Below are 24,868 nucleotides of genomic sequence, written 5' to 3'. Positions count from 1 at the left end.
GGGGACACGGGTTCGAGCCCTGGTCTGGGAAGATCCCACATGCCACGGAGCAACTGGGCCCGTGAGCCACAACTACTGAGCCTGCGCGTCTGGAGCCTGTGCTCCGCAACAAGAGAGGCCGCGATAGTGAGAGCCCCGCGCACCGCGATGAAGAGTGGCCCCCGCTTGCCACAACTGGAGGAAGCCCTCGCACAGAAACGAAGACCCAACAAAGCCATAAATAAATAAATTAATTAATTAAAAAAAATAGTGACTCAGATCATGCCATTGCTCTATGGAATCCCTTTCCATTGCAGATAGAATAAAATCCAAACTGTGTACACTGGTCTGGCTCCCTCTACCTCCCCGGTATCATTCAGTCCATTCTCCCCCCATCCCTGTCCTCCAGCCAGACCTTCTGTTCCTCAAACTTGCCAAGTGTTTTCCCGGCTCTAGGCCTTTACACCTGCTGATTCCTCTGCCCAGTGCTCTCCTCTGACCCACACATCCCAACGTCCACTGCAGCCAGATTTACAATAGCCAAGACATGGAAGCAACCAAAGTGCTCACAGACAAGGTGAAAAGATAAAGAAGATGTGGTACATATAGACAATGAAATACTACTCAGCCATAAAAAAGAATGAAATAATGCCACTTGCAGCAACATGGATGGACCTAGGGATGATCATATTAAGTGAAGTAAGTCAGAAAGGAAAGACAAATATATGATATCACTTATAGGTGGAATCCAAAAATTGATACAAAGGAACCAATTTACAAAGCAGAAACAGGCTCACAGACTTAGAAAACAAACCTAAGATTACTAAAGGGGAAAGGTAGAGGAAAGGGGTAAATGCAAAGGCTGGGATTAGCACATACACCCTAATATATATATAAAATAGATAATCAACAAGGATCTACTGTCTAGCACAGGGAACTCTACTCAAAACTCGTAATAACATATATGGGAAAAGAATCCAAAAAAGAACAGATATACATCTATGTAGAACTGAATCAAGTTGCTGAACACCTAAAACAACACAACATTGTAAATCAACTATACTCCAATATAAAATAACAATTAATTAAATTAAAAAAAAAAAAAAGAAATGCCTACTATGTTCCCAACAGACCTCGGTGACCTGGGCTGGAGTCACATCCCTGGAGCCTGAGCAGGCTTGGGTTCCAAGGCTGGATTGTCCTGGGACTGAGGGTACTGGGAAAGATGTGCCAGCAAATAAGCCCTCCTTGGACCTGTAGTGCCTGGTGCCCTCTGCATGGGACCACAATCTCCAGATCCAGGCAGACTCTCTGGGCTGGAAGAGCTTTGAAAACTCAGCTGGTCTCCATGTCTCCTGCTGGTAAGGTTCCCGCCTCTGGCCTCCTTCCTTACGGTCTCCCCACCTCCAGAGGACAGCACCCCCAACCCACTGTTGCCAGCATCCGCAATAAAGCAAACTTTCCTTTCCGCCAATCTTGCCTCTTTATTGGCTTTTGAGTGGCAAGCAGCCGGACCCCACTTTCGGTTACAATGCTGTTAGTAAGCTTTAAATTTTATTTATCTTTTATAATCAAATCATAGTCTGTTCACTCAAACACTTGTAGCAAGGACAGGAGCTGGTCACAGTATTGGGCACTGTGGCAGAAACAAGGAGAAAGCATGCATGGCACCTGCCTGATGGAGCCCAGTTAGGGAGGCAAGTATGCTACAAGTTGTGTGAGTGTGCTGAGGGCAACGGTCAATTACAGTCTTGCTACTCAGTGTGGTCTCGCCACCCCACCACGCCTGCATAGCACCATCTGGGAGCCTGGTAGAAATGCAGAACCTCAATCCGGCTCCAGACCTAAATCAGAATCTTCATTTTAACAAGGATGCTAGCAGGTGATACGTACGCACACAGGAGCTTTTGTCCAGGAGACAGAAATCACTTCCCAGCAGGGTGTCCCAAAACGGTATCAACTCAACCATCATCACCAGAACAAGGCCCTGTGCTGGGCACTGGGGACCTAGAGAAGAAATAAATGTGTCCTTGCCCTCAAGGAGCTTGCAGGCTAACAGGGAAACAGACACACAAACACACAACCTCCTCCGACAGAGGAGGTGGCTCTGAGATGCTCTCGTGCTAGGCGGGGGCATCGTTTGTTCTAAGAAAACTCCTTATAAAGCATGAAGAGTTGATCCAGTGCAACACCACTCAATTTCCTGTAGGTTCCAAGTAACATAAGAGCTTTCCGAGGGGATCATCTCACACAGCTCTTGGTTCAGTGGCACCGTGCCTCTCTGAGCCTCCATTTTCTTAGCTGCAAAATGAGACAGTTTGTACCATGTTTTTTTGAGTTTTTTGTTTTGTTTTTGGCCACACTGCGCTGCAGGCATGTGGGATCTTAGTTCCCCAACTAGGGATTGAACCAGTGCCCCCTGTACTGGAAGCATGGAGTCTTAACCACTGGACTGGCCAGGGAAGTCCCTAACCTTCCTGGCTTTTATTAGAGCCACAAAGCCACCTTGTGAGAGAGAAGGGCAAGTAAGGACTAACATGAACATTTACTGAATGGAAAAAAAGAATGCTGCTGGACAGTACGCGCACTGTGAAATCATGTTTAGAAAAAAAGTCCCATACATATACTATTTTTTAACGTGTGCTATATATAAAGCTATACATAGAGGAAAAGTTCTGTAATAACAACGACTTTCCTGGAGGGTGGAAGTAGGCCTTTATACACCTCAATAGCAGTTTATTTTCAAAGAAATGTACTACTTCTTAAACGAAAACATTTTAAAAGTATTTAAGTGCATTGGAAATTGGAAGTAATGTTAATCCTGATTACCTGAGTCGGGTGATTACGGATGACATTTTCTTCTAATTATGCTTTCTAAATTTCCTACAATGAGCGTGTATCCATCTGGGCCATTTGATTTGCGAGAAGCCTTAACCTCCACCTCCCCCGCCCCACCCCCCCAGCCCCCTTTCTTGCTGAGTCTGCAGGTCTCTAGCGCCCTCTGCCGAAGCATCTCTACGTTTTGTGCTTTGCGGAACGAGGTGTAGGTCAGTCTCCTGGGAGTCTTGTTAAAAGGCAGCTTCTGATTCAATGGGTGTGGGGCAGGACCGGGATTCGGCGTTTTAAAAAATCCCTGGGGAAGCTGATGGTTGACCTCCCCCAGTGGCAAGGATTGAAACTGCTAGACCACGAAGAGTTATTCTACAACAGCTAGCACAGTACCACTGTCAGCCTCGGACAACGTTCCCGGAGAGCTCCCCGGAAAGCGTAAACCTAACGCGGAGGCGGCTCACCTTGGGGACAAGGGCGACAGGACCGCAGCCGACGGCCCCGCCCCTCGAGGCCCTCGCGGAGCCTCCATTGGCCAACCCACTGACGTAAGCCTCACGTCACGTGAGGCCGCCGTCCAATGGCGGAGCGTACTGCGCCGGGCCCGTGGATGGCGCTGGGGACACACGGAGGTGTGGCGGAGCGCACCGTGGCGGCTAGGTCGCAGGTCGCAGGCGGCGGTGTGTGTGCGCCGCCCTCCCTGACGCCTCACCCCGAATCCCCCCTGCGCCTGCAGGCCGGCGCGATGCGGCGCCGCTTCTGGGGCATGTTCAGCTGCCCGTGCGCCGGCGCCGATGCGTTTGGGGCCTTGGCTGCCGCCTCCGCCAAGCTGGCCTCGGGCAGTGACGTGGAGCTGGAGCACGGCTGTGGCGGCCGGCAGGTGGGGCTGGGTGGAGGAGGGGCGCTGCGGGGCTGCTGGGCTCCAGGGTGGAGCAGGGCTGGGGGCGCCAGGGCCGCCTCACACCCGGTGGTCCTTTGGGTCCCCTCGGCTGCCGGGCACTACAGACAGCGGGGGCAGGAGAGCATCTCTGCCCTGGAAGTCACACCTGTCGACTCAAAAGTATTTTTACAGCCTGAAAGTTGAACGTTTTATTTGGCAGGAATTTTTAGGACTTCAAGCTGGGAGGCAGCACGTCAAGTAACCCTGAGAGAACTGCTCCGTGAGCCAGCATATACAGGAGTTTTGCGACAAAGGGCAGGTAGTCTGAATGTCAAAAGATTGTTGTTAGTTAAAGAAAGACAGATATGTCAAGTTGAGGAATTGAGCGCTTTTGTATGTATGGGAAGGTGCAAGAGCCTGGGCGGCTCACTGAAATCATTCCTTTGATATGCACCTCAGCTATCTGGGCCAGTATCCTGTGTTTTCACATCCTGAGATTCCTCAGGGCTCACCTTTGTGAGTGGCTGCAGTCTGATGGCTGCTAGATGGCAGGTATTCTTTTCCTTCCTGAGTTCCCTCAGGGTTCACCAGCTCACCATGAGGTGACTGATGACTGATATCTTTTGTTTATTGATATGGCAGGCAATATTTCATTTATCAGTTCCTCCTCTTGGTCTGAAATTCGACCAACATTTGGGAGACATTTCATGACCAGTTTTTGTCCCATGGCGCTAGGAGGCTCATCCCAGATCAGGCGAAAATTCGTGTTGATACGCCACTGCAGGGGCTAATTTCTGGGTTAGGCCCTGTTGATAAAGATTCTCTGGATCCTCTGTCTTACTAGTCTATTATGATCCAGGAGATATTTTCCCTTGTTGCTTGTTCCCATACCTAGAATCACACTATTACAGTTATTCTATGTAGAGTTACAAATGTGATTTATTTCCTCACGATGTTTAGCCATCAATTTTGTTGGAGGCCTGGTTACACACTGAGTACTGTAAGAGACAGCAAAATAGACAGGGCATAAGTAACGTAGGTAGTAACACTGACAAGGTCATAGTGCAACAGGGAGACAAATTATAAACAATTTGGAAACAAAGAACAAATTAAAACAATGATTAGTATAACTAGTTGAAATCCAGTTGTATTGGGCTGGCCAAAAAGTTCGTTCGGTTTTAAGTTTAAAGACTTTTTTCTTTTTTTTAACATTGAGCATTTACTTCGTGCCAGACTCTTTTTTTTTTAATTTATTAATTAATTTATTTATTTTGGCTGCGCCATGTCTTAGTTGCGACACACGGGATCTTCGTTGAGGCATGTGGGATCTTTAGTTGCAGCATATGGGATCTTTTAGTTGCAGCACGCAGACTTCTTAGTTGCGGCATGCAGACTCTTAGTTGCGGCATGCATGCGGGATCTAGTTTCCCGACCAGGGATCGAACCCGGGCCCCCTGCTTTGGGAGCTCGGAGTCTTACCCACTGGACCACCAGGAAAGTCCCAAGACACGTTTTTCATTTTCACAAAGAACTTTACTGGACAACGTATTCACTGGCCGAACGAACTTTTTGGCCAACCCAATAATAAACCATCAAGTCCACAGGAGAGCCAGCTGGAGAAGCCAAATTCTGGAAGGATCAAGTAGAGAGAAAAAGATAAATGTTTCATCTTTGTTTACAAAGGTATGCTTTATCAACTTGTAGGTCATAGCATAAGAGAAAAGGTTTTTCTGGAAAACAAAGTTCGTTCAGTCCCATGTAATTACTTCCTGTTGATCTGGATGAAGTAATCAGGTTTTCCATTAGAGTTTTGTCATTTGTTACCCAGTTCAGTGCTATTATCTAAAGGCTATCAGAAACTTATATTTGTTTAAAAGTTCTTTTTATGAGTCTTCTTGAAAATCTTCATTTTGTAAAAGCATCAGTGTAAAATAATGATTGTCTATAAAGGACAAAACTTAAAATTTGAGCATGGTTAAAGATTTGAGTACAATGCAATTATCAGGAAACTTGGATATTTCTGTGACATATAACATTTTAGAATAACTAGAATTATGGCTGATAACATTATATTAGATGTTAGGAATTTCATATAAATTTTGGAATAGCTATATTAATAACATCTATCCATACACTATAACCTAAGGTTCATCTCCAATCACTGGACAATGTTTTGAAGTAAGTTAACATACCAAATAAACTTAATTAGTGTAACATTCATCTCTGAGCTGTCTCAGGATGCTCCTTAAAGCATCCCACAGTCAGTTGGAGGCTAAAAGAGACTTAGATTTTGATATTTGGGAAGTTTGTTAAAAATATCAAAAAGGTTTTAAAACACAACAGGATCATAGGTCTCTATGAAACAATACTTATTCATTTAACCAAAGTCACAAAAAGATTAAAAAAAAATACAGATCACTTAAGGTCACAGAACCTCACTCAATCTGTTATCAAAAAGAAAAACTCTAAGAAACTTTGTTTAGCTTCCAGTCTTGTACTAGCTTACTTAACAAAATCCATTTACTTAATTAACTCCAATCTAAATTTAGTTAATCCTGACCATGCACAGAATTTTTTTCCTCAATAAAATGTAATTCCATTCCTCATAACTAAAAACACACATTCTGCTTTCCTACTGTGTACTGAAATGTTTCTGTTTTATTCCTATTAGCTTTAATTACGTGTTTAAATTAGAATCCGCAACTTTTTTTTTTAAATTTAAATTCCCCTCGTGAGTAATAACATCTTATGACTCTTATATAAGCATATTATACACTTATTGGCCATTTTGATACCCTCTTTTGTGAAAGAGGATCTTTCAAATCTATTGTCCTTTCTTCTTTTTCTTTTTTTTTTTGGCTGCCGTGGGTCTTCGTTGCTGCGTGCGGGCTTTCTCTAGTTGTGGCGAGCAGGGGCTACTCTTCATTGCGGTGCGCGGGCTTCTCATTGCCTTGGCTTCTCTTGTTGCATAGCATGGGCTCTAGGTGCGCAGGCTCAGTAGTTGTGGTACACGGGCCCTAGAGTGCGTGGGCTTCAGTAGTTGTGGCTCATGGGCTGTAGAGCACAGGCTCAGTAGTTGTGGTGCACGGGCTTAATTGCTCTGTGGCATGTGGGATCTTCCCGGGCCAGGGATCGAACATGTGTCCCCTGCATTGGCAAGCGGATTCTTAACCACTGTGCCACGAGAGAAGTCCAGAGTCCTCAACTCTTAAAAACCTTAATATCTAGTGAAAGTTAAGAAGTAAGCAATTACGATGGTCTTTTACATTAGCATTCATTACGGTGTACATAAATACCAGTGGTAATTTCTAAAAACATTTGGTTTTTTTATGGAGAACATCTCAGGGTGGCACCAAACACTTTTATTAATAGTCCTAAATATCTTTAGTTTTTCTATTTAGTAATTGATGTCTCAGTATCTTATGTTTTTGGAAATTGTCTAGCTATTCAATAAACTTGCATCTTAAATTAGCACAACTCTAGAACTTTACCAAATATCTGGAAAGGTCATTTTAAGTAGACGTTTATAAAATATAATTATTTGTCAAGAGTTTACCCAAAGCTTTTATATCTTTTACATCTAAAGTCTCATCATATCAAGTTATTTTCCTTGCAACAGATATAATAAGTCTTATTTGACTTCTGTTAAACCTAGGTACAATAGTGTCATAGTTAATGTTGATGACTCTAAAGACATGTCTATATTAATTAGTTCAACAAACAAACTTTAATACCAGGTATCAAGTTAATATTGAATATTTCCCAATTCATGTGAACCTGAAAGTCATTTTGGCCGATTTCTTTATATTTAATTTGTAAGTGCTTTCTTTTAAATTAAATAGAGCTCTTTATAAATTCAATTTTGATAATACTTTCCAGAGGTAGAGATATCTCATATGTATAATGTATACACAAGACATATAATATAAATAGGCAAAACTAGAGATCTCATGGCTTCACTTCAAAACTTAGTTGTGAATCAGGTATTACAATGTAAACATACGAGTTTACAAAGAACAGTTGGAATACATTAAAGTTGCTTGCTCAGATGACTAAGGCTTTACTATTTGTAAAGTTTGGCTGAGGGAGCATTCTTAGCAGTTTGAATTTTAAAACTGCCACTTTTGTAGCAGAAACTAGTTGCGGCACCCCCATTATGTTAGCCCTTATTCAGCCCTCATTCTTTCCACCCATTCAACTGGTCTCCTATAGATGTTTTTTCCCCCCCCTTCTCTTACTTGCTTGATTGCACTCTGAAAATGATTGCCCGCTAGCTAAAGTTGTACTATGCAGCTGACGTTTACTTCTCCAAGACAGCACTCCCTAACACTCCTTTCCTTGTGAGCATTTTTCATTCCAGAAAGAAGGTCACAGAATGATAACCCCGAGTACCACCAGAACCTGTTCCAGAACCACCTGACCCCAGCCCTAATGATCTCAACGTCTCCAGGAGGAAAGAAGAATGCAATACTAGATCAGCTCCGATTTTATGTACAGCCCTATTTTCCACCCTGAAACTATAAGACCCTTCCTATTTCCCAGGAAGGGGGGCACAGTCTTGAGGGTGTTAGCCTGCTGTGGCCCCCTTTGCCTGGAAAAGTAAGAAAGCTACTCTCTTCTACTCCTCCAAAACTGTGTCTCCGTGTTTCTATTCAGCACTGGTGAACAGAGGCCGGGTTTTCGACAACACTTTTGTCATTTTTTTTTTTTTTTCTTGGTTTCAGGCCTTGCCTGATTGGGCTAACTAGGCTCAGTCTCAGGTCCTTGTGGCCTGTTTGTACATTTCAGGTTTGTAGAGATTTGCAAGAGAGACAGTCGCTTTTAGTTCCCTAAAGAACAGGTCTGTCACCTAAAGGATACTAAAAGATTGATTTGTCCAACTATATATTATATCAGTGAGAAGATTTCTAACTAAACTGAAGTTTACGAGTTCTATGTTCTAGAACTTTGGTGTTTAATTTATCACGCCTTCAAAGTCTTGTATATGGCATTCAGCAAAGACCTTCTTTCTGAGTTTACAAGTTTAAACCCAAAGAAAAATCACTATTTTTGTTTTTTTAGCCCTTGAATGTTAGTTCCCAGTTTTTACTTATTTGTGTGGCTCAGGTAACCCTATTGGTTTCCTTTAGTATGTTCAATTAATATTTTCCAAGGTGCATATTTATATGCCTTGTCTTATACCACACAGGGGAAGCATTCCCCAGTGAAACATGCCTACCCCACAATATAATTAAAAGAGATATAACCATCTTATATAAAGCACATTTAAATATACCAGTTTTATACACTTTCATCTCAATTCTGTCAACTGTTTTACCTTGAACTTTAGCCTTCATTAGGATCCAATCAAGTTTTGATCTTATAGGAGGAGTTCTAGAAGTTTTTCTTCTTTTTGTTCCCTGTCCACTTAATCTATTTTAATATAAAAGCTCTGGGATCCCCAGGAGGGGAGTTGAGCCAGGGAACTCAGGCTCTTTGGCCAAACTGTTGCCCCAGATAATTGCTGGTTAGGTATCTCAGTGCAAAAAAAACTTTTCAGCCCTTTAAATATATATATATATTTAATATATATAAAAATATATAATATATATTAAATATGTATATATTATATATATATATATTTTAAACTGAGGTAAATAGAGTGGACCTCTTTGGCTTTTAATGTTGAGGACGAGTAGGGAGTCCCTTTTGGCCCATTTAACCGTAGTGTAATATCAAAACCTTATGTTTTAATCACATAAATGTCCATTTTATCCCATTTTTAATAACCATCTAAAGATTTCTTTATTCATTTAAGATAAGCCCTTTTTAAAAATTTCTTTCTTGTTGGAAAAACTATCTAGACTTCCCTTACAAATTTTTAAAATCTGTTAACATTAATTATTCTAATGCTTTTGTTAGCATCTGTAAGACCCATTGAGGGGAAGCAAAGACCACAAATTAAGCTTCCCAAACTGGTTTTTCTTTGTTTTAAAATAAAGAAGTTCTTAGATTAGCCAGTAGATATGTTTCTTTTTTCCACCTTTAGTTTGATTTTTGTTTTTATAGGTATCAATAAAACAGCTGTTTACAATGAGAGAGCTCTAGGTTCACCGATTTATTAGTTTCTCCAATGTAAAAGAATCCATCACTTGGCTGATCTCCGGGAGACGGCAGAGAGCGGTGGCGTGAAGCGAGATCTTAGTTCCCTGCCCAGGAATTGGACCTGGGTAACCTGGATGGAAACCAGGAATCCTAGCCGCTAGTGCACCAGGGGCTAGAGGATAGAAACAAGGTTCCCCTGTCTCTTGCCCTCATTGAAAAATGCATTTCTCAAGGAGGCAAAAACTGTAGAAACAGGTACAAAGTTTATTATTAGAGACATGGTGCAACAAGTGGGAGAGCACACAGAGAAACAGTTTGTTTAGTTCAGACAGAAGCGAGGCAGAGATACACACCAGGAGAGAAAACCTGTGGGCATCCCCCCTAATGAGGAGGAATGCAGTATAGAGGTGGTTGAATCATTTTGTATAGGGCAGTTCTTCTGGGTCTTTGTTCACCTTTGGCCAATTATCTGGTTTCTTTTTCCACGCCTGACCTGCCCTAGGACCTCCCCAACACGTGTGCACAACTTTTTTCACAGATGGATCCCAGCCCACAGGCCTATGGGGGGCCTTGGCATCACCTATTTTGGGGTGGTGCCCCCTCCTTTCTGACCCCCAAGAAGCCCCCAAGGTGCAGTGTCTCCCTCGCCCCAAGGACGGGAAACACGTGACCTCTTTATCTTTTACTCAAACAGGGTTTAGCCCCTCTCTGTCCCTGCCGTGACTGTTATCTTAAAGTGTCCACAGGAAACAAAGTCCAGCTATTTACCCTGTTCCTGTTGTAATTTCTATCTCAAAGTGCAAACAGGAGGCTGGTTGTAAATATCTAGCCTAGGGCTCACCTACCTCCTTCCTCAGGAAGTGTAAATAGGAGGCTAGTTGTAAATGCCTAGCCTGGAGCCCATCAATCTCCTGCCTCATGGCCATTAATAAAACATATATATTAATAGTGATTCAAACCAATACTACACAAGAGGCTTCCCCATAAGAGTGGAGGAGGATGTCACCTAAGTAAAATCCAGAGAGTTTACTCTCAAAAGTAGCATAGCAGAGGTCAAGTTTTCAAAACAAGTACATACACATTTACACACACACAACATCCTAGGAAGATCAGGTAGAACATTTACATCTCAAAGACATAGGAAAGAGAAATGCAAGTTCCCCCCTAGATGGCCTTTGTTTAAAATCAGAATTCTGAAAAGATATTTTTACCAAGCTGGCTTTTTAAACTTAATTTAAATTAACTGTGTACACAATAAAAGAGCCCCCTCGTTTTTAGGGCGAGATTTCCTTTAATTTCCAATTAAGTAAGTACTTGTATTTTTGTACATACATAAACCTGGCTGGTGTATTTGTTGGAGGCTGGCAACCTGTTGTTCCTCTTTTGTTGTTTTGAAAGCTTTATTTCCCATTCTGAGGTTGATTTGTCAAAATAAAATTGCTAGTGAGGATCGTGTGGTGGGCCAACGTGCTGCTTGAGAGCTTAACTCCTCTAGGTTTTGCCCCAGAGCTGTTTCAGCCCCCTCTTACGTGTCTCGGGTTCTCCCAGTGGCATATAAGGCTACCGCGGTGCTCAGATCATGGAATGGCCAGTTCTTATTCATGTCCCCAGTTGAGCAGGTTGTTAATTAAATGAGTGGGTTTCCCTATAGGGACAAATGCACAGCACGAGGTCTTGCCTCCACTGCTCCTGCAACTTTTTCAGTCGCCTTGATCTCAGGCGGCCTCAGCCTGCAGTGGCTTAAAGCAGGATTTCGGTTCCCAGCCAGAGATTGAGGTCAGGTCGTGGCAGTGAGAGCTCTGAATCCTAGCCACCAGACCACCAGGGACCAGTGGTCAGCGACAAGGCCCTGGCCCTGCTGCTTTGCAGAAAAGAATTCCCACAAAGACGTAAAGGGGTGAAACAAGTAAAGTGTTTATTAGGAGAAAAAAAAGAGTAGAGTACATGTGGATAGACACACGGGCGGACTCAGAGAGTCACGCCCACGTGGTAGTTTAAATCACATACATGGGACATTTCTTCTGGGTTTCCTTTGGCCAATCATTTTGACTTGCCTGGTTCAGAGTCCATATTTGGTATATCTCAGGATCCTCCCATGTGTGTGCAGGCATCTCTTAGCCAAGATGAATTCCACCGAAGAGGCCTATGGGTAGCTGGCATCACTTACTGTGCGGTGGCACCCCGTCCCTTTTTGATCTCCAAGGAGCATTCTAGTTGGGAAGGTTTCCTTGACTTCAGGAATGAGACATATGTGGTGTCTTATTTTCTATCTGGGCAGGGCCCAGCCTCCTCTCAATTGTCCTGCTATTCTCATCTTGGAGTATAGGTCCACAGGGAATGAATCCCAATTGCTTACCCTGGGGGGACCCATCTACCTCCTGCCTCAGCCTGAGAAAGCTGTTGCCGGCCAGGAGGAAAGAGTCCTTTCTTTGGAGCTCCAGAAGCTCTCATAAGATTTCAGTTTTATTTTGACAAGCTCTATTAAGGTAGGCAATTCAAGGAAAAATGACAGGCCAGTCTTCTCCCTAATTACTCAGTCCCACCTTACTCAGTGTTTAACTGAGCAAAGTCTTCCCAGTCTTTAAACTGAGGATACCCACTCAGTATCTAAACTGAGTCTTCCCAGTGCCTTTCACTGAGGATAAGCCGCTCAGGGTCTAAACTGAGCAAAAGCTTCCCAGTCCTTCGACTGAGGATAACCCAGGTGCCTCTTCTTGAAACTAAGTTTCAAGGATAACCTATTCCCCCACGGAATAAAACTTAGAATCCTAAACTGTCAACTGTGCATCAAAAAAAATGCACAACGTGAGAACTGTGAGTTAAGTTTTATTTGGGGCTGAGGACTATAGCCCAGGAGGCAGCATTTCAGATAGCTCTGAGAAACAGCTCCAAAGAGGCAGGGGGGAAGGTCAGTAAAGATGTGATTTTGGTGAAGGGGGAGTACATGCAATCAAGCACATATTTTTGCCGAAGGTTTCTGCTAGTCTTGTGAAGGTTACTGCTATTCCTGAGGAGCAGATGCCACCATGAAGGATTTTAGGACTTTTCTAGATATGAGGAGATGCAAGAATTGGGCTCAAAAAATCATCTCCTGAAAACATCTAACTATCTGAAGACCTGTTCTGCCAGTTTTTTCCAGAGCAAAGAGTGCCTCATTTCTGCTCTCCACCCTGAACTCCTTTCAGGGGGTGTTGGAGATCAGCAGCTGCAGCAGTTCATAATTTAATCCTTGTAGAGGTAGATGGCAAGTGCCAATTTGTAGGTGACACAACCAATAACGGGAGATCCTAGAACCAGGAGAGACTCACCCAGATTCATCTGGGCTCCCCGAGGAGGTGGATGGGTATAAGAGGCCTCTGCTGGTCCCAAGGCTCCGGATCCTCGTAGAGTTCAGGTGAAGGAGAGGAATCTGCCCTGATCCCTTTGTTGGTCGGCCATAACTGTCGACTAAAAAAATATTTTCACAACCTAAAAGTTGAGAGTTATGTTTTATTTGGCAGGAATTTTTAGGACTTCAAGCCAGGGACTTACCTAACCCTAACGCTAAACCCTAACCCTAAGCCTAACCCTAACCCTCTGGGCTCACTATAGGGAATGGTTGCAATCTGATGGCTGCTAGACGGCAAGTATCCTTTTCCTTCCTGAGTTCCCTCAGGGCTCACCAGCTCACCATCTGATGGTGGCTGCAATCGCTGATGACCGTGACATACTTTGTTTACTGATACGGCAGGCAATATTCCATTTACCATGCCCAACACTCGTCCAATGATGTTGGGGACTGAGGCTTGTTCCCTTACCAGGGACCTAACATCTGTCCTCCGATTGGACTAGTTCACTCTCGGGGAAGACACACACCTCCTACATCCACTCTCTACCTCTCATTTTAAGCCCTTTGTGCCTAAATATTTCTCTCCACGTGACTCCTAAGGTGAGAAGCCTGTTGCCCATCTCTTTAACTGTAATTAGTGGGTGTTTTGACTGGTCTACCCTGCTGCCGGAAAACTTGGGAGTTTGGGATATCCCAGGTATAAGGGAAGACTGAGAGAGACGTTCTGGATATTCCCCCTATGCTGAGAACTCCCGAACTGCCTCCCCACGTCTGCTAAGGTGTACCTTTGCCTCTCGCATCCCGAGTCACAGGCCAGCTTCTGTTTGTTAAAGAGGTTTTATTGCATCTGCAACCCAGGGTCTGTCCCTGACCTGGACAGTTGACAGGCTGATTCTTTAGGTTTAAGCCTATTTAGAGCTAATCCAGTGGGAGCTGCCATGCTTGAGGTTGGTATCCTGTTGGGTGTAATTCTTGGAGTAAGTGGTCCAAAGCAAGACGAGTGACCATGAGCCATGAGGTTTTCTAGTCTTCTCAGTTGTGCAGCAGACCTTCATAAGCCTTTATACAAGCAGGCTGCCGCTGGCACATACAATGCTCCTATGTAAATTATACAGAGACACTCCTTCCTCAAGACACTATATATTCAGCTGCTGGAAGACTGTTACAAGAAATAAGAGTATGAGGTTTAGATGGGCACCATCCCCAGAGGAAGCAGCTCTGTCTGCAGGCAGGTTTATAACTCAAAACCAAGCAAGAGGTCTGCATATTCTTTGTATAGGAGGGTTCTAAAGATCCTCACTTCTCTCAATGCTCTCCTTGAAAAGAAAGAAAGACAGACAGACAGAGAGAGAGAGAGAGAGAGAGGGAGGGAGGGAGAGAGAGAGGGAGGGAGGGAGGGAGAGAGAGAGGGAGGGAGGGAGGGAGGGAGGGAGAGAGGGAGAGAGAGAGAGAGAGAGAGAGAGAAAGAAAGAAAAAGAAAAAGAAAGAAAGAAAGAAGGAAAGGAAAGAAGGAAAGAAAGAAGGAAAGAAAGAAGGAAAGAAAGAAGGAAAGAAGAAAGAAAGAAGGAAAGAAAGAAAAGAAAGGAGCCACACTGCCTGGGCTACAATCCTGGCGACTGCCCCAGCTGTGGCACTTTAGGCAAGTGACTTCATGCCTCAGGTTCTTTATCTGTAAAATGAAGTTATGGAATAAATGAAAATGTACTTAAAACACTTAGCACAGGGTCTGGTACAGAGTTAAAGCTCAAGAATGCCCAGTGGGACTGGCCTGAGTGGGTTGTAGCCTGTACAGAATGGGGGGAAGACAACTAATTCATGCTTTACCTGATCCCGGGAAGTGAGGACTGTGCCCCTGATTTACTCATCCCTCAGACCAAGTAATAACTACTTGGCCCACTGGGACTGCACGTCAAGCATTGGTCACTGCGGGGTCAATAAGGGACTGGTGTTCAGTAGAAAACAAAGCTGGATATGGATTAGCATTTTACTTCTGCCCAAGGCCACAAGGCTGGCAAGATGGCCAAATGTGTGTCTTCTCTGAATTTGTTTCAGCTGTGAAATGGGTGTGGTGTCTTCTGAGGGTTAAGTGAAGCCCTGTGCAGGAAAGCTCTGAGGACCCCCAGGCGGTGGTGGCCCGGTGGCCGCCAGCAGTAACCATGACCCGGGTGTGCTGTGAGGGGGTCTGCTGGTCACGCTGCTCAGGGCTGGCCGCGGCTGCAGTGACACTTTCTTCTGCAGGCGAACGTGGGCATCTGTGTCTCAGGTATTACTGTGAGAGCTACCACCAATTCTCTGAGGTGAATGTTCTTTAGCCAGGGCTTCAGTTTCTCCATGTCTTCGGCCATTGCATCTGTCACGGTGACTTTTTCAAATGTCCTCAGCTCGGTGAGTAGCCTGAGCGTACGGTCCCTCCGTCCCAAACCCGGGTTCTGGGAGGGTTCTTGGTGGGTCGTCCTTGGGCGACCCCTGCTTTCCCACATAGGAGAAGGGACAGGAACTGAAGCAGAGGTTGGGCTGTGGCTTGACTCCTGCTGGCTGCTCTTCTAATCTCTCAGACTTGGAGGAATTCTCAAGTTAGGTGGGGATGAAGTCCAACTGTCAAAAGCCTACTTGTTAGCTGCTCCTCAGGGGTCAGTGAACTCGGGCACGAGACGTGGAGGGTCGCGGTCCTTCCCTCCCGGGTGAGGCTGAGCCAGTCAGCCCTGCAGTCCAGGCAGGGGGGACTTGTGTGCTGGGCCTGGCTGCCGGCCTCTGCTGGGCTTTCTTATTATTTTTTCTCAAATGGTTTTCCTTTTTTTTTGATAGGTCTTTATTGGAGTATAATTGCTCCACGATACTGTGTTAGCTTCTGTTGTACACCAAAGCGAATCAGCCATATGCACACCTATGTCCCCATATCCCCTCCCTCTTGAGCCTCCCTCCCACCCTCCCTGTCCCACCCCTCTAGGTCATCGCAAAGCACCGAGCTGATCTCCCTGTGCTATGCAGCTGCTTCCCACTAGCTATCTCTTTTACATTTGGTAGTGTGTATATGTCGATGCTACTCTCACTTCACCCCAGCTTCCCCCTCCCATCCTGTGTCCTCAAGTCCATTCTCTATGTCTACATCTTTATTCCTGCCCTGCAACTAGGTTCATCAGTACCTTTTTTTTTTTTTTTAGATTCCATACATATGTGTTAGCATACGGTATTTGTTTTTCTCTTTCTGACTTACTTCACTCTGTATGACAGACTCTAGGTCCATCCACCTCACTACAAATAACTCAATTTCGTTTCTCTTTATGGCTGAGTAATATTCTGTCGTATATTATCTGCTGGGCTTTCTTGTGCTTTGCTGGGGTCCGATGCCGTGAGGAAGGTACCCTCCCCACTTCTCCAGGTGAGATATGCTGAAGGTAACAGATGGGTTTCAGGCCCAAGGCTTCCAGCTCCAGACCTTTCCTCCTGCCCTAGGAAGGCACTCAGCCACGGGGGAGTCAGGTAGCGCCCACCCACCGTGGTTGCGTCCTGCGGGCACGTGCCCACCCGGCCTCTTAGCTGTCTCTGTCCCGCAGGTCTTCCTGGGCTTTGTGTCGTAGGGAGAGTGCCAGTAGGTCCTGTGGTGAGGAGGAGCGCTCTTCATCCTCTGCGGACTCACCCTGATCCACAGGGAGCTCCCACCACCCAGGAAGGCCCTTCCACACAAGCAGCAGTAGCGCCAGGGGGCTGGGCGGACCCACTGGAAAGACAGTGATGGCGGCTCCGGCTCGGGTTGGCGTGTGCGGACTGCTTCTCAGGGCGATCCGTGTGCGCAGCCTTCTGACCCTCAGCCGAAGGGAGATGCCTCCCAGGGAAGCAGGCCCGTGACCGAGCAGCCTTGCAGGGGGGCAGCCCCGGCTTCTGTCAAGGGAAGTACCTCACACCAGTGTTCTGCCCAAAGCCGTCTCTGTCCGTCCGCACCACGCTGTTGATTCTGACACTCTCCGGCCCACCCTGTGAGCCTTGGCAGGTGCCGGAGACCCCGGGGCTGGTCGGCTTCCTGTATGGACTGCAGTCCTGTTGCCTAACAAAGGCCAGTCACGGAATTTTGGAATCAGTGGCTGGTTGGGCTTTCAACACCTTCACACCAGTGTGGCAGGCCATCAGCGTCATGCTTCTGCATTACAGCAAGAGAAGGAAAACTAGATTAATAAATACTTTTTTTGTAAGTTAAAAGTGCCAGGTGTGGAATCTTAATTCTTTCCTACCTTTTTTCCTTTCCTAATTTTTCGGCGCATGAGCAACCAGGACGAGCTCCAATTCTGGGAGGGGAGTTGCAAGCCCAGCCCCGTTTCCAGGTCTGGGGCTTGGTTCCCCTCTGCCGGCCTGCGCGGCTCCTTCCGGGCTTCACTCGGGCTGGTGCTTTTCAAATTCGGGAGTGTCTGTGCATTCTCCCGGTACTCAAGGAGAAAAGCTGGATCTCACTTTGGGGACCTAGTTTTAGTTTCCTTATCAGGAAAGGAAACTGGCCCAGGGGCTGCTCCCGCCCCTTCATCTTACCTTTGTGCCTCTTCTGTCCTTTGGTCACGTGACTTTTGCTAGCTTACACCATGCGAATGTAAATCAAAACGGTCTGTTTGCTGCCTGCACCCTTTCCCGGTGCGTAGCTTCAAGTGCAACGCTCACCCGCTCTAATCCCTCGGGGTTCCCCTGGTTGTCTGAGGGCCCTCTCAGCTCTGCTGAGCCTGACTGCGGGGCCAGGTCTCCTTCCACGTTTCCTGCAGGAGAGAGGGACTTCTTAGCCATGCCGCAGCGGGGAGAGAAGGGTCGTGTCCCGGCTGGCCCCTCCTCCCCACGCACATAGCACCTTCATTGCTCTCCTCCGTTGCTCGCTGCAGTTGACAGATGAGTTTTCCAGAGCTGTTCCCTGGCTCCTAGCCACTGGGCTCGGGACCAGCCCCCCTCTCCCGCTGCTCCCTCGTTGCCTCTTTCACTTCCACACTCACCGTGCTTGAGTCACCCACACGTCTGCGTCTCAGCGGTTCTCAAGTCCACCATGGCCAGTCCGCTATCTCCATGCTTTTGTGCTTGCTTTTTCCTTTGCCTCGGTTTCCTTTCCCCTTCCCCTCTCCCTGGAAAACTCCTGCTCCTCCTTCAAAACCCCCAGGGCACGATTTGCTGCTCTTTCTGAGCTTCCACGGGGGCCAAGGCTAAGCTATGATTCATAGAATGGGAATTTGACACATTGAATCCTCCAAGCCACACTGGGAGGGAGGTACTCTTGTTATTCTCATATTAGAGGTGAGGAAACTCAGGCTCAGAGAGGTTGAGTCATTTGCCAAGATCACACAGCTAATGAATGCCTGAATCACTGTGTCAGCCCAAGTCTGTGTGACTCCAGGGTTTGGCCCTTAATCCCTATAACCATCCTGCCTCCTACCTCAGCACGTTAAAGCCCCAGAGAGGTCCTGTGAAGGGGAGCCTGTTTTACAGTGCCTAGTAGCGTTTCCCAAGTCTCAGATCTCTGTTTATTTACTTATTTATGTTTTATTTTTGGCTGTGTTGGCTCTTCATTGCGGTGCACGGGCTTCTCATTGCGGTGGCTTCTCTTGTCGCAGAGCAGGGGCTCTAGGCACGCGGACTTCAGTAGTTGTGGCACGCAGGCTCAGTAGTTGTGGCTTGCGGGCACTAGAGCGCAGGGTCAGTAGTTGTGGCGCACGGGCTTAGTTGCTCCGCAGCATGTGGGATCTTCCTGGACCAGGGCTCGAACCCATGTCCTCTGCATTGGCAGGCGGATTCTTAACCACTGTGCCACCAGGGAAGTCCCTTAATTTCTTCTTTTCTGCAACCATTCACAGGTGGGCAGGGTCAGATTATCTCCCTGTGAGCTGAACAAAGGCATTTTAGTTTAACATTCAGGCAGAGGGGCAGGGTTCCCTGAGGCAGGCCATTGTGTATGATTATAATAACAAAAGCAACAAAAAGCAAAGGTTAAAGTCAAAGAAATAGATCCAACATGGGGTCAGATTTTGCTCTTCCCTGTTACAGTTCTATTTTTAAAATGTTAATTTAGTAAAGTCACAAGTATAATAAAAATCCATACATTTGCAATCCTGAGATGATATTTATAAAAATGCTAAACTGTATTTTTCTTTGCACAAGGTTCTTTACTCGGCAGACAAAACACAAACTGATTCTCATGGTTTTGATATACATGGATTGAAATATGTAAATATATGGAGATATATTTAGGAGTAAGAAAACTAAGAAGTAAGAATGTGTGTGTGTATACGTAGCTTTAGAAATACTTTAGAAATATTGGATCACAACTGGTCATTTCAAAATTGTGGATGAATTACTGACTAAGGAAACTTACAGATTTGTAATGTGAATTTATTTTGTCTACATTACATTGAATTGATTTATTTCATATCTCCTGAGTCATGGTTTGAGATGCTCCCCATGCAGATCCTATCTTGTTTAGTTGCCTGTTAATCATGAAAAACCCAGTTTATGTTTATTTGTCCAAAATTCATGAACCATTGCTTTTATGATATTCTCAGGCACTTTAAGAATGCTTTTCATTAAATGTACTAGTGTTCAGAAATTAATTTGAAGATGAGGGTAATTCCACAGGGAGAATATTATGTTGATTTTGGTTAATTAATAGTTCATTACTTTCTTCTTAATTAGAGAGAAATGGTAAGACAACTTTCCTTCAGTTATTGTTTCTTCCAATTCTTATAAGTGACATTATCAAAATTATCCACTTTACTGTGACAATTTGAGCAGGTGAAAACCTGGAGAATTCCTAAGTCATGGGGCTGTTTAGGCATTTATATGGAGTGAACAAACACACATGACAGTGATGGATGTATAGTAGATACTATATAATTAGGAGAAAAATGTTCCAATTGAGTAATGCTGTAGCATGAGGTAAGAGATAGAAAATGGATTAAATGTAGAATTGCATAAATTCTGCATGTGGAGAGAGGATACCTGTTCTCTGGTTGCACAACTGACACTCTGATTTTAGGAGAAAAAATCTAATTTCCTAATTATTTCCAGTTTTTTAATTTAACCTCATTGTCATCCTTGCTACATATGAATCAGTCATCGTCCTTCTTTGCCTTTGTTATGGACACAGGGTTCTCACTGCTCTCCTCACCTACAGTCACCCATGCAGGCCCTGGTAGTTTCTGATGTGTACTTTCAATTTCTTTCTAAAACAATGAGAAATTTAAGTGACAAATTAGAGGTCACATATAAGATTCAAGTGCAACATAAATTATATCTACTTTAAAAGAGTGACCTTCCAGGGAAGCTAACCCACAGGTGGCAGGAACCTTTCTCACTTTCTCTTAACAGAGTGATGGCCTTGTCAAGAGTTCTGGCTTCTGTACCAGGCATCACTTAGTTGTGTGAGAAGTTCACCAGTCAGAGGCAGTGAGCATTTCTTTTTCAAATGGCTTATTTAGTTTCTAGGCTAGAAGTTCCCAAGTTTTTCACAGCCCATATTGTCTTTTTACCCATCTTGACTGAAGTGGAAGGAGGATTTTTTTTCAGTTGGGGTAATTGATACGATGGAGTTGAGTAGCAAGTTATGCTCACATTTAACACTGGTATAAATGAAATATAGTAATGTGTCATTTTCTGTAGCTGGTAGTTTATTTTCAGCTATACCAAGAATGGACTAATGCATATGTACAGAAAAGAAGATGTATGCTTGGTGCTGCATACACAGGGAACAGGTAGATGCTCATAGCTGATAAAACGGCTGTGAAAACTTATAAGGTACATTTTCATTTTTCACTTCTTTCTGGCATTGTCTACATGCAGGCATTGTGCACATTTTTGTTCTCTCATAATTCCAATATGGTTGCGCAACTATCAAGCTTCAAAGCATGTTCCATGTGAATATAATAGGACGTAGAGGTTTTTTTGGTTGTTTTTTTTTAAATTTTATTTATTTATTTATTTATTTATGGCTGTGTTGGGTCTTCGTTTCTGTGCGAGGGCTTTCTCTAGTTGCGGCAAGTGGGGGCCACTCTTCATCGCAGTGCGCGGGCCTCTCACTATCGCGGCCTCTCTTGTTGCGGAGCACAGGCTCCAGACACGCAGGCTCAGCAACTGTGGTTCACGGGCCTAGTCGCTCCGCGGCATGTGGGATCTTCCCAGACCAGGGCTCGAACCCGTGTCCCCTGCATTGGCAGGCAGACTCTCAACCACTGTGCCACCAGGGAAGCCCCGACATAGAGGTTTTGATTCAAAGCCACTCCTTTTTGATTTGGGGAACACAATCCTTCCCTGATCTTCTCTCTCCGTATCATTGGTCAGAATTCTATCCCATGGCCACTCTAAGGAAATGCACAAGCAAACATGTGAGAAGATAGTTGTGAATGGCTGATGTTACCTGAACTCTTTCACAGAGCCTGACCCAAAGGATAATTACAAATGGCTAAAATGTTTGAATTCAGGATTGTGTGGCTGGTGCCCAAAGGAGGGCTTTGTAGGGGACTTTGGCTTCATTTGGGCCAGTTCCCTTTCTCTGTTGTGTGTGAGTCCTGACATCACCCCTTGAAGGGCCATCAACTGACAGGAGAAGTTATGATGATATTGATGATGATGACGATGACTTGCATTTCTTTGAACTTGTTAAGAATAAAATAGTTTCTAGTATAATTGTCCCAGAAAACTGTGTTTATGTTAAAGTGCTTTTTGTTTTATTTTATAAAATAGGCAGGGAAGTGACTAAATGGGTTAAAAGAATATGAACTCTGGAAGTGAAGTTTCTGTTGGGCGGGCTTAGGACAGACAGTGAGGGAAATACCCCAGAGACAGGCAGAGCAGTGCGGGGAGCTGGGTCCTTCCCCAGCCCCGCCCAGACCCACCCCCGCAGGAGGCGGAGTCCAGGCCAGTCCCCACCCTGGGTCCCCCCCTCACTGCGCAGGTTACAGGAGATCAGTGTTGGGTTGGCTGCTTCTCTCACGTCTCAGCGGAAGATGCTCACATTTTGCTGAAACCCAAAAGCAGGTATGTGAGAGCAAAGACCTGTATGTTTTAGAGTTTTTTTTTTTTAATTGAAGTGTAGCTGATTTACAATGTCGTCTTAATTTCTGTTTGGAGGCTTAATTTCTCATTAAATCCCGCACTTCGTGAGCCATCCCATCCAGCACCCTGCTTTCCATTCCTGTAGATCCAGTATTTGGTCAAGTTCAAAAATGTAAATAAACATGTATGTTGTGAAATGATTACCACATTCAAGCTAATTAACATATCTGTCATCTCATTATTTGCATCTTTTTCTGGTGAGAACACTTCAAATATACTCTCTTAGCAAATCTCAAGTATAATATACCCTATAACTGACTGTTTCACCAGGCTGTACTTAGAGCTCCAGACTTCATTCATCCTGCATAACTGAATTTTTGTACCATTTCACCAACATCTCCCATCTCCCCCACAGCAAGTTCCAGAAAGTCAAGATTCGGCTCTGTCTTATGAGTTGGTCTTTAGTAGATTCCACATATAATTGAGATAATACAGTATCTTCCTTTCTGTGTTGGCTTGTTCCACTTAGCATAATGTCCTTCAGGTTCATTCATGTTGTCCCAAATGAAAGGATGTGCTTTTTTTAAAAGGCTGAAAAATATTCATTTGTATATATCACATTTTCTTTATCTATTTATGCTACACACCAGGGAAACAATAATAGGACTGTACCTCAAATTTCCAGATGCCTAAATTAAATACAAAAATAAAACAAAAATTGGTAACATCAAATTTTAGTGAGAATGGGGAGGAATTAAAATTACCATGTATTGCTGATGGGAGTATAAAAAATACATCCAGTTAGGAAAACTGATTGGCTTTTACTTATAAACTTAAAACTTTACCATATTTGAAAAAAAAGTGAAAATATATATAAAACAATGAAAACTCTCTGAACTTCTAAGATACCCTTCCTTTCTCTATTCCTCCAGCCATCTATAGGTAGCTTCTAATGTAGGCAAACATTTTTTAAAACATCAATAATAGGGCTTCCCTGGTGGCACAGTGGTTGAGAATCTGCCTGCCAATGCAGGGGACATGGGTTCGGGCCCTGGTCTGGGAAGATCCCACATGCCGCGGAGCAACTGGGCCCGTGAGCCACAATTACTGAGCCTGCGCTCTAGAGCCTGCGAGCCACAACTACTGAGCCTGTGTGCCACAGCTACTGAAGCCTGCGCACCTAGAACCTGTGCTCTGCAACAAGAGAAGCCACTGCAATTAGAAGGCCACGCACCGCAACGAAGAGTAACCCCTGCTCGCTGCAACTAGAGAAAGCCCATGCGCAGTAAGGAAGACCCAACGCAGCCAAAAATAAATTTAAAAATAAATAAATAAAATAAAATAATTTAAAAAAATACACAAGAGTATAGGACATGAGAGTTATACGTAGTTTAAAATTGTTTAACCCTGTTCGTATGATTAGATTCATGTTTTTTGGTTTGCTTTTTGGTTTGTCTTCTTTTTTGCCAGACTCTCCCAGCGATGATGAGTCCTGTGTGCATTGGTCAGCTGATATCAATTTGTCCCATTATATCTGATGTTAATTTTGTTCACTTGATTCAGGGGCTATCTGCCAGATCCCTCGACTGAAAAGTTAATAATTTTCCAATTATCCTTAATAGGGTCTTGGAGGGATTTACCCAGAGATGTGCATAAACCATCGCATTTCATGTGAATACTCTCCCTGTCTACTTCATTTCCCTTTACGTGTAGATTGCTTTGGAAGATGAAGGCTCTCACCTTTGTTCAGGCTTTTGTTAGTATATGTTCTGTAAATTTCCTTTTAATTCCTTTGTCATTTCACAGTTATTGTTTATTATATTTTGTATCTCCAGGAAAAGAAAATGAGTCCTATAGTATATATTCAAGTCTCCTCAAATGCTATAATATAATCAGCATAAATGAATAAAGAAATCATTTTGAGGAAATAAGGGTTTGTTAATGAAAAAAAGAAAATCTTCATGATGTTTCATCTTGTCCTCATTTCTTGAGTTGATCTGCATCTTTCACTCTAGATCAGTGATCATTTTATCAATAGATATTTAAAATGAAATAAGATATTTTTGCCCACATCTTAAAGTTGGATATCTGTTCCTTATTTTTGATTGAGTAGTACTTGGAAGTAGAGTTAAGGATCTGAAATTAGAAATGCTTCCTAAGTGTTTTAAAGGGGCTGTCAGGAAACTATTTGGTGAAATAATTTTCTATAACTTATAGTGTCCTCTTTTCTATGCTGAACACAGGACTGGATTGGAAATTGTAGAATCCCTGGGATGAGTCATATTCCTTTTTTTAATAAACAGGTCTTGCTGTCTCTAAGCTGAACCTGGTCACCTTTTTGGGACAAAGGAAAGAGCCCTGAGATGTGAAGAAAAGGAGACAACAGTCACACCCAGGTACGTGGGAATGAATAAAGCGGATAGCACAGGGGTGATGTCCAAAGGTGAAGGAGGAAGCTAGGCTTTAAAATGTTGTTTGGGAAGCTCTGCTTCGATGGAAGTTATGTTGAGAAGCCTAGGTTTGTCTCTTGCTGTCACAGGGGTATCTCTCCTTCTCCACTCGTATCATGCTCCGAAATCCTCTAAGGATTTTCCTTTTGCTCTAGTGATCTTCCGTGGCAATCAGAGTGAGAGCCAAAGGCCTCCCCATGGCCAGTGAGGGTCTGTATGTTCTGACTCTTCTTCCATTGCTTATGGGGGCCTGGGAAAATCTGTGCACATACAGAGTTCTTTTATGGAGTTTATGTGAGTTTCTCCTCC

The 24,868-nt window shown here is 44.3% G+C and overlaps 1 protein-coding gene across 4 annotated transcripts in view; it reads left to right on the top strand.

Moving 5' to 3' along the window:
- The first annotated feature begins 245 nt into the window (after positions 1-245).
- The window catches only part of LOC309627723 (uncharacterized protein), a 75,657-nt gene continuing 51,034 nt past the window's right edge, over positions 246-24,868 (top strand). For 2 of the 4 annotated variants that reach the window (XM_082389874.1, XM_082389875.1), the window contains exon 1: positions 246-3,688. In XM_082389874.1, the coding sequence (XP_082246000.1) occupies positions 3,389-3,688 (300 nt within the window). In that variant the 5' untranslated portion in view covers positions 246-3,388. Of the gene's footprint in view, positions 3,689-3,710; positions 4,008-20,365; positions 20,994-21,316; positions 24,506-24,868 lie in introns of those variants that run through there. The other 2 variants (XR_014243927.1, XR_014243928.1) reach the window with 2 other exon arrangements.

The sequence above is a fragment of the Balaenoptera borealis genome, assembly GCF_965194805.1.
Source record: "Balaenoptera borealis genome assembly, chromosome: 4".
Classification (NCBI taxonomy): domain Eukaryota; kingdom Metazoa; phylum Chordata; class Mammalia; order Artiodactyla; family Balaenopteridae; genus Balaenoptera; species Balaenoptera borealis.
This window is presented reverse-complemented; position numbering and strand designations above follow the sequence as displayed.